The following is a 13,104-nucleotide window of genomic DNA, read 5'->3' on the forward strand; positions in this document are numbered from 1 at the left end:
GGCCTTACAGAACTCCATTTTGTGTGTGTGTGTGTGTGTGTGTGTTTTTTGCCTTTTCTAGGGCTGATCCTGCGGCATATGGTAGTTCCCAGGCTAGCGGTTTAATCAGAGCTGTAGCCACCGGCCTACTCCAGAGCCACAGCAACGTGGGATCCGAACCACGTCTGCAACCTACACCACAGCTCATGGCAATGCCGGATCCTTAACCTACTGAGCAAGGCCAGGGATCGAACCCACAACCTCATGGTTCCTAGTCGGATTCGTTAACCACTGAGCCACGACAGGAACTCCAATGGAACTCCATTTTAAAAAGATCCTTCCTACGAACAAAACCATACATTATTGTAAGAGTAAACGAGTATGCCACAATAACGAGACATCCAGACACTCCTGACCAAAACATTCGGGGATGCAGAGGCCAATTTTATATTCATCTCATGCTCAGCATTTAAGCTGTTCTCCATTGGGAATACCCTCCTATTTATTTGGGTTTATGAGCTTTGCTTATTTTATTCACTGCCACCCTTTCCTCTCATCCACAAACCACAGCTGTCATCTCTATGTCTTTGCAAGTGCTGCTTGTTTTCTCTCTGAAATACCTCTTATCCTAGTTCACCTGACAAATTCTTCCTTCAAGAGTCAGGTCAAATGTGGCCTCCTTGCTGAAAATGTCCATGATCTATTCAGGCTCTCCTGCCTCTGTGGTTTAAATCTTGACTACACTTCACTTAGAGTAATAACACATCCTGAACTACTGAGTACCTTCCAATATACTAGTTAGAAGCTTTACATACATTCTATCTTGATCCTTCTAGATAGGCACTATATTCCCAATTTTCCTAGATAATCTGCTTATAACCATAGCAGGGCCAGGATAGAAATTAATTACTGTATGGCTCCAAAGCTCATTATCTTCCTACCAGTCTAGAGTTTCTAAGATTTTTGGAACCTAAGCCCCTTGAGAATCTATGAACTTTCTCCACCCCTCTCCCAATGGGCTTACACACAAAATAATACGTGTTAATTTAAAAGGGTTCACAGACCCCCCCCCTGAACCCAGGACGATGTCTTGCTGCTTTCACTAGTCTGTTTACAGCCAGTAAACTTCTTGAGGGGAACGACTTCTGTTTTCAACTGCCAATTCTAAACATAGTGCCTAGGGCAGAGTGTGCACTCAGTAAATATCTTTTGTATGAATGGTGGAAGACAGGAACCATGGAAGGATGACAAGGACACATTTTTGCATTCCTTCAGAGCCTAACAGGCTAACTACTCAAAGGTTGTTAAATAGCTTTTCAAATGCAGATTACATCTGAAAACAGTTATTACAGGAAATGTAGATTATTAGCAAACATCTCAAATCCTCTGAGATTAACAGGATCCACATTCCACATTCTCTGGGAAAAACGTTTAGGGAGCAACTACTTATATCTGCCATTAGCTAGTTCACAGATACTATAACATTATACAAATGGAAACAAGATTTTTGTGTTACTTTAAAGGGAAGGAAATAAATATCAAGGCTTGAATGCATCTAAAAAATTTAACGACTGGAAATATGAAATGCTGGAAGAAGCATTCAATTCCTATTTGGAAGAGACTAGTGGTTTAGAACAACTGCTTATCACTGGAGTTGCTTTATCAGGTTTTCAACTCAAATCTAATGAAATGCTTTTTTTCCCATGGTATTAAAAACCAAATTTGCAATGGAGAATAGTGCTTTAAGATAAACTGGGCTAATATATTTATCCCAGATAGTGAGAATTAATTACATTCCTACTTCTGAGTTCTGGATGAATGTGGTAAAATCATTCTAAATTTTTATTAGTGTTCTGATCTTCAAAATACTAGTCTATAAAATAGGAGGAAGAAAGGGGAAAAATATGTTCAAAATATGTACAACTGTAGATAAGCAAGATTTCATTCATTCATTTAGTACATTTGCTCAAGGATGAGAAATGGCTCATTCCAGAGGAATGAGAGAACAGAACACTGCAGAGTACAGGAGTTTAATGCTGGAAAGGTAATGGGAAACTATATTAAGAAGGCTCTGGAAGGCCAAGCTAAGAAGTACAGACTTCATCCTACCGGCCTATGATCCTAAACCAGGGCAAGGGCTACAAAATGGGAGACAGGGTGGTAGGAGAAAGGGAAATTCCGAAGACAGGCACATAATTACAGTTTGAAAAGAAGCAGAGCTTGGGTCTGATGCTTTGAGTTGCCTTAGGCATTTAAAATTCCAATAATTTTATGTTCATCAAAGGAAGACGAAGTTTTTTTGAACTTCTATTTTTCTTTTTTTTTAAGTTTTTTTTTGTCTTTTTGTTTTTTAGGGCCGCACTGGCAGCATATGGAGGTTCCCAGGCTAGGTGTTGGATCAGAGTTGCAGTCTCCAGCCACAGCCACAGCCACAGACACTTGGGATCTGAGCCGCCTCCGCGACCTACACAGCTCAGTGCAAAACCAGATCCTTAACCCACTGAGAGAGGCCAGGGATTGCACTCGCATCCTCATGGATGCTAACTGGGTTTGTTAACCACTGAGCCACGACAGGAACTCCTGAACTTGTACTTTTCAATGAAAAAAATAAAACCGTGTTTCCAATACTGTCCTATATAAATATATTAAAGAAACAGAACAAAGCAATATACTAGGACTCAAACCCACATCTTCTGATTTTACAATCAGTATGCTCTCTCTCCATTATCCCACAGATGCCAACACTTAAAAGTGATATTTTAGGAAAGTGAGTAGGATATGTAGAGTGGATTAGATGAGGCAAGAAACTACTTACAGGTGTTCCTGTCGTGGCTCAGTGGTTAATGAACCCCATTAGCATCCAGAGGGGTGGTCCCACTGAGTGGGTTAAGGATCCAGTGTTGCCGTGAATCTGTGCTGTAGGTCGCAGACAGTGCTCGGATCCAGCGTTGCTGTAGCTGTGGCAGAGGCCAGAGGCTATAGCTCCGATTGGACCCCTAGCCTGGGAACTTCCACATGCCATGGGTATGGCCCTAAAAAGACATAAAAAAGGAAGAAAGAAAATAAAGAAAGAACAAAGCTATTGCTGTAATCATTCCCCAAACACCCACAAGTTTCAAGATACTACCATTGTTGAAGAAATGCCAGTGATATGATATCTGGATTTCCTTAATGAAATCTAAAACCAAAAGTTAAAAGTAGACATTAAAATTAGTATTCTAAGATGATGTCCTCCAAGTATGAGTCATGGGGTGAAAGATACACAAGTAGTTACTTTAAGTGATTCCCTGAATCCTTATGCATTTCAACCAGCGTCCAGAGAAAAATAGGTACTGTATTATTTTTCATATTTATGCAGAAGATATTAAAATAAAAACATATTTATTTAAGTTTTATTAAATTTAGTCTAGTACTTTATCTTATATTTTCTTTTTTCAGTGGATACTGAAAATACAAACACATTTGTGCAAATACACCTGGATGTAGGACAAGGAAAAAGCAGTTCTCATGCTGGTCTAAGAAACAAGCCCCTAGGACCATCTGAAGAATCCACTGGAAGAATAAATCTTTATCTTACAACAGTAAGCTCGCTACAATTTCTGCTCAAGCAATGGCCATTAATGCCTATTAAATGCCAGGCACTAAATTAAGTAGTGGCGATACAGAGATAACTAAGTCCCGGTCTCTAGCTTTGGAAGCTTTCTGTCTGGGGAAGTTACAAATATAAATGTTTATGAATCTAATGAACTGAGTGCTATAGAAATCCAGAAGTATTTAACATATAAACAAAAATTTTAATTTATCTAAAGGGCAATGTCTTACTTTCAGTTTCAATCTTTCAAATACCCTTTCCAAACTAAATATCAAATATTGAAGGAAAAAAGCTAATATTCTGAAAGTAAATGCAGTAAAACATTCTTAAGAATTAACACTTGAAAATTTTTAGTGTGCTATCTCAGCGAGTCATGTCTAGAGAGTTAAAAGTTCTCTTCCACTTGTGAAGTTAGTTAAAATCTAAGTATTTTTGGAGCCCCGCTGTGGTGCAAGAGGATTAGTGGTGTCTCTGCAGTGCCAGGACACAGGTTCAACTCCCAGCCCGGCACAATGAGTTAAAGGATCCAGCACTGCAGCAGCTATGTCACACCTGTGGCTGGGATCTGATCCCTGGCCTGGGAATTCCATGTGCTGCGGAGTGGCCAAAAAAGAAAAAAAATTTAAGCAAACAAATAAGTAAATGTTTGGCTGGATACTCACAAAGGTAAGAAAATCTTAACTAAACCTGTGGCACCAGAAAAGGACTAAGATTAGCTCAAATGCTGGGATTGGAAAATATTTCCTGTCACTCTAGCTGGAAAGACACATTACACACACGGCACAATTTATATAATTTTACTGAGGTATTATAAAAACCTACAAGCCAACCACAAAATACCGCTTCACACCCTATGAGGTAGTTATAGTCAAAAAGACAGATACTAACAATTATTGGTGAGGATGTAAATAAAGTGGTGGGAATGAAAAATGTACATTTTCCTGGTAAGGACGTAAAATGTGCAGCAGCTTTTGGAGAAGTGTGGTGGTTTCTCAAAGTGTTAAATATACCTCTAGAGATATACCCAAGATAATCGAAAACATACAGCCTAACAAAAACATGTACACAAAGGTTCATAGTAGCATTATTCATAAAATAATATAAAATAGTTTATCATCTTTTTTTGTCTTTTTTGTTTTTTTAGGGCTGCACTCACGGCATATGGAGGTTCCCAAGCTAGGGGTCCAATCGGAGCTGCAGCTGCTGGCTGACACCATAGCCACAGCAACACTAGATCCTTAACCCACTGAGCGAGGCCAGGGATTGAACCCCAACCTCATGGTTCCTTGTTGGATTCGTTTCCGCTGTGCCACGACGTGAAGTCCTATTATCTTTTATGTATTATTATATAATACAAAATATTCCAAAAAATGGAAATTACTCAAATGTCCCTCAACAAATGAATGGATAAATAAAATGTGGTATATTCACATAAAAAATTATTCAGTCATAAAAAGAAATGGAGTATTTCTGACCAAGCAACAACACAGATGAACCTTGAAAATGTCATGTTAAGTCAAAGGAGTCAGTCACAAAAACCACTTTTACATGATTCCATTTATATGAAATGTCTAGAGGAGGCAAATCTTTGGAGACAGAAGGTAGATTAGTGGTTGTGAAGGTCTGTGAGGAGGAGAGAGGGAGGAATAATTGCTAATGGGTATGGGGTTTCTTTTGGGGGTGATAAAAATTGATTGTGGTAATGGCTGTACAATTTTGTGACTATACTAAATTGCACAGTTTAAATGAATGAATTTTACACTAGGTGAATTATATCTCAGTAAAGCTGTCATTAATTTTTAAAATACATACAAGCCACAATATTGAACAATTTAACAAACAATGAAATTTTTTATACTTAGCTAGTCTGTGCAGCATAAGATCTTGCCAGGCTTTCAGTCTTTCTTTCCCTCCTATTTTTTTCTTTAACAAATCAAATCCAAATCTTAAAACTTAAGCTCAAATTTCAGAGGTCTTATTTAACCAAAAAACAAATTCCCATCACCTTTTAAAATTTTACTTAAACAGCAATCATTTCACAAAAAAGATGCATATAGATAAAAAAATACATAAATATGAAAAAATGCTGTCCCTATCTCATTTTTTTTTTTTAAAGCAGAGGGTGGAATGGGAGTTCTCCTTTGATCTGTGTCCTCTGGCTTCTACCATCTATTTCAGAATGTTAAAATAAATGGAAGGAATTTAGACCACTTCGCCTGTATCTTCCTCAACCCACCATAATCCGGCTCGCCTCAACACTAAACTGCTTTTTCTCATCACCATATCACTCCTACTTGGCAAGCAGAAAGAGTACTTACTCTCTTAACCTCACCTTACCGGTCCTCCCAGGATTATCTGACTTTGGTAACTACTCCTTTCCTGAAACTCTCCCAGGTTTTTCTAACATCCTCAGGATTCCCTTCCCTCCTCTTTAACTACAGCTTCTCAGGAAGGATTACCAGCACTTCCTTTTAGAAGCCTCCTTTTAGAAGCTGCTCTTTAAATGCCGATGCTCTTCAACCTAAAGCTGCTCAATCTGTATGCTCATCGGAATAACTTCACTCTCAAGCTTTCAACTACCGCTGGGGTGATAACTCCCAAATTTTTAATTCTGTCCTATCAGCTCTCTTGTGCTCTACATTTCTACTAGATGTCTCTCAGTTTTAATGTGTCTAAAACTAACCTCATTCTCTTCCACCTTGAAACTTTTTCCAACCAACTTCTTCTTGGTCCCCTCTTACCAGTTTCTCCTCCCTTACTCCTTACCCTACCAAATGGTACCTTCCAACTTGTGTGACAATATACAAAGCTAGAAAGCTTGAAGTCATAATACAATATTCTCTCTCCTTTACTACCCACATCTAGTGAATCATTGAGACTTCTTTTTCAATCCTGATCACATTCTTTTTAGGGCCGCACCTGAGGCATACGGAAGTCCCCAGGCAAGGGGTCGAATCCGAGCTGCAGCTGCCCCAGCAACACCAGAGCCAAAGCAGCGTCTGTGACCTATACTGCAGGTTGTGTCAACGCCGGATTCTTAACCCACTGAGTGAGGCCAGGGATTGAACCTGCATCCTCATGGATACTAGCTGGGTTCTTAACCCACTGAGCCACAAGAGGAACTCCCCCTTGTCAGATCCTTTAGAAACTCTCTTTTCCACTGTCTTAGTTTAGCACAGGCCTTCATATCTCCCTTCCTATATTTCAAGAGTTTCCAAAATGCTCTTTGTCATCCAGTAATCCATTCTTCATATTGCCATCAGAATTAACTTTCTACAACGCAAATCTGTCAAATGAGTGCCTACTTTCCTTCAAATAACACAGAGACTCATAGTACAGATTTTCAGCTTTTCACCAGAACCTATCTGAATGATATAACTGAAGGTTCAGAGTAAAGCAAATGGGGTGATGTGGGGACAGCTGGAGGTGGAGAAACTGCTGGACTGTTCAAAAGCATGTCTATTTTAACACCTGCCCACTTGCCCTGTAATCCTAACAACTAAAGAAGCATAGATTCAAAAACCTTCATAGCCTGATCCCTACCTGGCTCTCTCAACACCATATTAGTGTTTACAATGCCTTGCTTCACAGGTTCTCAAAATAGGGTCCAGAGACGGCCTACTCCCAGAGCATTTCCGAGTCCATAAAGTGAAAACTCTCTCCCTAATAGTACTAAGTTATGCTTCTTTATCTGTATATGCAAATACACAGACTTTAGTACCATAATTTATTACTTTCAGTCTCTTTAGTGGAAGCTACACGACATGAAACTGCGAAATGTGACAATGCAACAGTACGAATACAACACATAGGAGAATCCAGCTCTCTTCTATTAAGCCAGACAGTAGAGAAATTTGCAAAAACATAAAAATGTTTCTCACCGCTCACTTTTTATTTTGAATATTACTTGTCATAAAATATAGTATAAAATATCTATTTTAATTTCTAATACAGTAAGCAAACAAAAGTGCCTGGAGGTCCTTACTAATTTTTAGAGTGTAAAAAACTCTTGAAATCAAAAGGTATGAGAACTGCTATATGAGTATAGCAGATTATCTACCACTCCCTAAATGTGCTCAACTTCAAAACCTCCATCCTTTTGCATGGTGATGCACCTTCCATCATTTGCCTAGTCCCAGCCAGGTCCTAAGGACCTCAGGTGCATCCTGGAGGAACAGGATAAAAAGAATGGGCTTTGAAGTCAGGCAAGATAATTACTATGTTTCCTCATCCATAAAATATAGGTTCTATCTACCTCATAAATTGCTATGTAAAATAAGACACAGTGCAAAATATCTGGCACAATGTTTAACATATATTAAGGATGAAAAAATGTTAATTTTCTTTCTACTTAAAATAATTTATAAGATCACAAACACTACTGCAGTAAAATAAAAAATATTATTATTTAATCATTACAAAGCAAACTGGTTGTTTAAGGCAGTTCTGTCAGGATTACTATTTGTAGAGCAGATGGTTTCATGTAATAAATCCCCTGAAATGCATTAAACTACTATGGTAGTTCTGCATTTACTTTTGATTGATAAATTAAGTTCAGATTAACGTATCAGTTATTTAAAACAGCATTTTAACATAAGAATGCTTGCTATAATACCTCAGTTTAGCCTTAGGAAAAATGTCCAAAAATCATCTCTTCCCAGTTTCACAAAAACTACTAGAAGTCACACCTCTGCTGCATCCTGTTTTTTAAATACTCCGAGTCCACTCATTAAATTTTTCTTTTCATCTACCTAAGTGGAAAGAGAACTGGTTTTTAAACTGAAACTCCCATATTTGTTTGTAGCTTAAGAGTCATCTTTTACAATTTTTAATACACAAGTGTCTAATACACATTAGGTAACTTAAGCCTGACCAGAGTAAATCTACTTATTGTTTCCTACTTTAGTTAGATATGACAAAGCTTTAAAAAGCAAAAGAAAAGTATTAAAAACAAAAGCCTAGATAGCTTTTTCCTTCTATCCTTAGTTTAATCTGTAATTAACTACATAAATTAGCCATTTGAGAATATACAGACAGCACAATTTGTTAGATGAAGCCCCAAAATATCAGTTTCAGACTTCAGTTCTGTGAAGTAGGTAGCATTTTTCTTCTTTTAAAGATGAACGAACTCAGTCATCCCATTTTCTTTTCTTTTCTTTTCTTTTTTTTGTCTTTTTAAGGCCGCACCCAAGGCAGATGAAGGTTCCCAGGCTAGGGGTCGAATTCAAGCTACAGCTGCCGGCTTACACCACAGCCACAGCAACGCAGGATCCTTAACCCACTGAGCAAGGCCAGGGATCAAACCTGCATCCTCATGGATACTAGTCAGGTTCTTTAACCACTGAGCCACAATGGGAACTCCCTCTTTCTTTTAAATGGCCTGCCCAAGGTCAGAAACTAGCCAACAGCAGAGATAGGAGCAAAACCCAGGTCTGTCAAACGTAAATGTGCACCACCCTATCTTACACATTTACTAGTCATGATCACTGTCTGCCACCTCATACAGAGACTAAAAGGCCAGACAGTTGAGATCAAGTTCTGGATCTGCCACAGATTACCTGTTTAACCATCAACTTGTAATTATTTTGGTGCCTAGTTTACACCATTTCAATACCTTACTTTTTCTCCTCTTTCTCATGATGGAAGGCACAACAGGCCAAAGCCAATAATAGACAAGTCAGAGTAGTTAGTGGCAGATGGAAAAATTTCTATTTGTACTAGTTATCAAGATATTCAAATTAAAGCAAGACACCATTTTTCAACCATCAAATGATCAAAGATCAAGATAATTATATGAACACTCATATATTAGTGACAGTTGAATAAACTGATACTTCTTCAAAAAGTTATTCAAAAATATATATTAAATGTTTACATCCTTTAGCCTAGTACTTACACTACTGGAAGATATCTTATGCAATTATCCAAAATGAAGGTTTATGCATGTGTTCATTACAGAATTAATAATACATAATAGCAGAAAATAATCGGTCTAAACATTCAACCACGGGAAAATAGTTAAGCGATAAAATAGTGGCCAGATGAAATATTATATAGCCACCTAAAATTATTTTTATAAATGAAAAACACTTACCAAACATTAAGTTAGAAAAATAACCCAAGAATGTGTGTGTGTGTGTGTGTGTGTGTGTGTGTATTTTTTTTTTAAGCGCCACACCTGCACCATATGGAGGTTCCCAGGCTAGGGGCTGAATCAGAGCTACAGCTGCCGACCTACACCACAGCCACAGCAATGCCAGATCCGAGCCATATCTCTGAACAACACCTCAGCTCATGGCAACGTCAGATCCTTAACCCACTGAGCGATGCCAGGGATTGAACCTGCATCATCACGGTTCCTAGTCGGATTCATTTCCGCTGAGCCATGACAGGAACTCCTAACCCAAGAATATTAAATGGTATATTTAAGTATGGTCACAGAGAAGCATTAAATACATTAATGGGAGTTCCCTGGTGGCCTAGATTAAGGATTCGGCATTGTCACTGCTGTGGCTTGGGTTGGATCCCTGGCCAGGGAACTTCTGAATGCTGTGGGCAGGGCGGAAAAAAAAAAAAAATTAACAGAAATAGCCTTTGCGTGATGGGAAAGTTGCAAAAGATTTGAAAGAGCGCAGTTTGAATGCCCATTCCACTTTCCAAAAGGTAAGGCATTCCTAATTGTTATTCTATAATTTCCAAATCTGAAACAGTGAACTTTACCCCTTTACAAATGAATAGGGTTATAATAGCTAGGTTATCCTTAAGGCTCAATTCTAAAATGCTAAAATTTAAAAATGCATTTTAATCCAGTCAGAATTTAAGAACAGAAAAGTTAGACTCTATCAGCTCTTCCATGGCAGAGAGGATATAGTTCCCCTCCAGCCTTCTAGTCAAGGGAAAAGGCAGCAACAACCAGCAGCCTTAATTATATCTACAGCTTATCAAGTCACGGAATAAAGAAAGCAAGCACTATAAAATAACAGCCTTAGTCATCAAATCATGTAGAATCACCTAGCTATCCCAGAAGAAAAAGGAAACTCATTTAGTCCTAGAGAAAAGAAATCTCCAATAGGAATCCCTGACTCATCCCCAAAGCATGAACCCTAAGGCCACTTCCCCTGCACAGGAGTTCAGAGACTGAGCATTTGTCCTGATGGCCTGCATTTCCAAACAATGCTCCTTCCTGACAGGATAGGCTCCAGGATAGCAAGAAGACTAGCATGGAGAGGAAAAGTGGCCAGGGACCACATCACCTCTTCCTTCCATAACCAAAACAAGATTGTAATTAGTCTGAAACATATAAAATATTCTAAGTTAATATTTTCTTCTATTTTTGCTAGAGAGTCAAAAGGGGACTCCATTCAATTACTGTGATATCATTCCAAAAATAGCAACACATTCAAAATTCTCAGAGGTAAGAGGGAAAAATGTCCTCTTTTCCTTAACCTTCTCAGATCAAAAACTTGTTTTTCAAAATACCTGGGCTAAATAACAAGAGAAAAATGTTTAAAATAGGCATAAATTATTTAATCAAATTTTTTTCCACCTTGAAAAGATACTATGGAAACCTACCTCCTAGCCTCTATTATTGGTCTAGGGAGGAGGGAATCAACAAAGCTCAACAATACTGTTACAATATTGTGTAAGGTCAGGGATCTATTTTATAAGGTGTTAACAATTTTAACATTAAAATTTTACTAGATTGAAGTTTCTTTAAAATGTGAAAAGGCATTTTAGTACTAAAAGCCAATTCACCTGCACCTTGTAAACAATTAAACTGTACTTTGAAACAAAAAACAAGTCAACGTTTGCTGCTCAGTCCTTTTTATAGACATAAACTATGTATCCTTTTTACGATCCACAATTTCAGACTTAAGTGATTATTCTTCGTGTATCTAGCCCCGGAGCAAAATTTTCCCTAGCGTATTTCCCATTCCCAAACTCCGCCAAGTCTAAGGAGCAACCACTTCCCAAAGTCCCACTTCCTTTTCCATTCCCCAGACCTCCAGGGTTTCCAACGCCCCAGTCTTGCGCAACATCCGCAGGAGCAGCAGCCGCAACCACCGCCTCCTAAACCGAGAAACAACCCTAAAGGGAACATTGTCCAGCAGAAAAATAAAGGGGGGGGGTAATGGAGGAAGTCGACTTCTGGTCCCACGCCTTCGGTTCTGACCCCATCACAGTGATGACCCAAGAGCAATTTCACGCACAAGACTTTTAACCTTGTCTCCAGCCCGCCAGCACAAGCAGAGGGCGGAAGCGGTGGGAAGGGGGGTTAGGATGGGGGTAGGCCTCGGAGGTTATCTCCCAGTTCAGGGCTTCGGCCCTTACCGTCGCCTCCGCCCCACCAGGACTATTGTTCCCAAGTTCCCCACCCCCACCCCGGATAGGAAGTGATAGTCACATCCCCTCCGCCTTCAGCAATATCCCCTAGGGAGTCTGAAGTAGGCTTCAGGATAACCACCCCCGCCTCTACACATACACTTTACCCCCTCGACCTCAAGTCACGCTGACCCCAACACCATCTCAAACCAGGGTCTCAAGCGACGAGACGGGTAAACAGAAATTGAGTAAACCAAGAGATTTCTTTCGAGCAATCCTTTCCCATGCGTTGGAGATAATAATTGCCAGTCCAGAAACGGCAAAAGTCCTACCTTGCCCACTTCTGAGCCCAGCTTGAGCAAAGGGACCCCGTGAGTTAATTGCAATCTTAATAGCCACGTTCTGCCGTCAGCCAAGATCGCTCTCCTCCCTGCCTCGACCCTCCCAGCAGGGGCGGTCTGGATGGGGAGGTGAGGAAAGACTAGCCCCCTGGCCTGCACCTCATTCGCCTCGGGCTCCCGGCTCGAGAAACAATAGGTGGTCGCGGGCGGCGGTGCTGAGTGCGGGCTCGGCCGGCCGCCTCTCCCTTCGCGTCCCAGACGCCGGCGGAAAGGGACGCGATCGCGGGAAGAGAGGAAAGGAGGCCGAGGGACGGAGGCGACCTCACCTCCCGCTGGCCTCCGAGACCACCCGGCCTTTGGAGCTGGTGCGCGCCGCCTCCGCCCCTCTCCTTAAAGCCGCACACAAAGCGCTGGCGGCCCGGGCCGGCTGGGCAAGGCGGCAGTGGGCTCCGGTGCCGGCGAAAGGAGGCGACAGCGAGGGGAGGGACTCACCATGAAGTCCCGGGCGAAGTTGTCCTCCCCATTGTGATCCGGACTCTTCATGGCCTGGACCCTCTGGATGAATTTCCTCAGGATCTCCACTTGCTCCATCCTCCCGCGTCCCCCCGGCTGCGGTCGCCGGCCCCCCCGCCGCCCGCCCGCCCGGCGCAGAGCCCGCTCAGTCTTCCCCAGCTCGCTCCCCCTGCCCGTCCCCTCCCTCCCGACCCCCGCCGCTCCCTACTCCTCCTCTTTGCCCGAGGCGGCGGCAGCGGCAGCGGCGGCCGGCTCCTGATCCTACAACTTGCAGGAGCAGCCGCCGCTCTCCCACAGTACGAGGCGAGCCGCTGCGGCTAGCGCCAACCCCAACCCCCTGCGTGCCCCATCCTCCTT

General features: G+C 41.1%; 1 protein-coding gene across 2 annotated transcripts in view; it reads right to left on the reverse strand.

The window, feature by feature from the left end:
• PTPN12 (protein tyrosine phosphatase non-receptor type 12) overlaps window positions 1-13,087 on the reverse strand; it is an 82,218-nt gene extending 69,131 nt beyond the window's left edge. For both annotated transcript variants that reach the window (XR_007130676.1, XM_047752001.1), the window contains exon 1: window positions 12,727-13,087. Coding sequence is in view for 1 of the 2 variants with exons in the window: in XM_047752001.1 (XP_047607957.1) it covers window positions 12,727-12,825 (99 nt within the window). In the remaining variant the exon portion in view is untranslated. The remainder of the gene's footprint in view (window positions 1-12,726) is intronic.
• Between the last annotated feature and the right edge of the window lie 17 nt (window positions 13,088-13,104).

The sequence above is a fragment of the Phacochoerus africanus genome, chromosome 11 (genome assembly GCF_016906955.1).
Source record: "Phacochoerus africanus isolate WHEZ1 chromosome 11, ROS_Pafr_v1, whole genome shotgun sequence".
NCBI classification, from domain to species: Eukaryota; Metazoa; Chordata; class Mammalia; order Artiodactyla; family Suidae; genus Phacochoerus; species Phacochoerus africanus.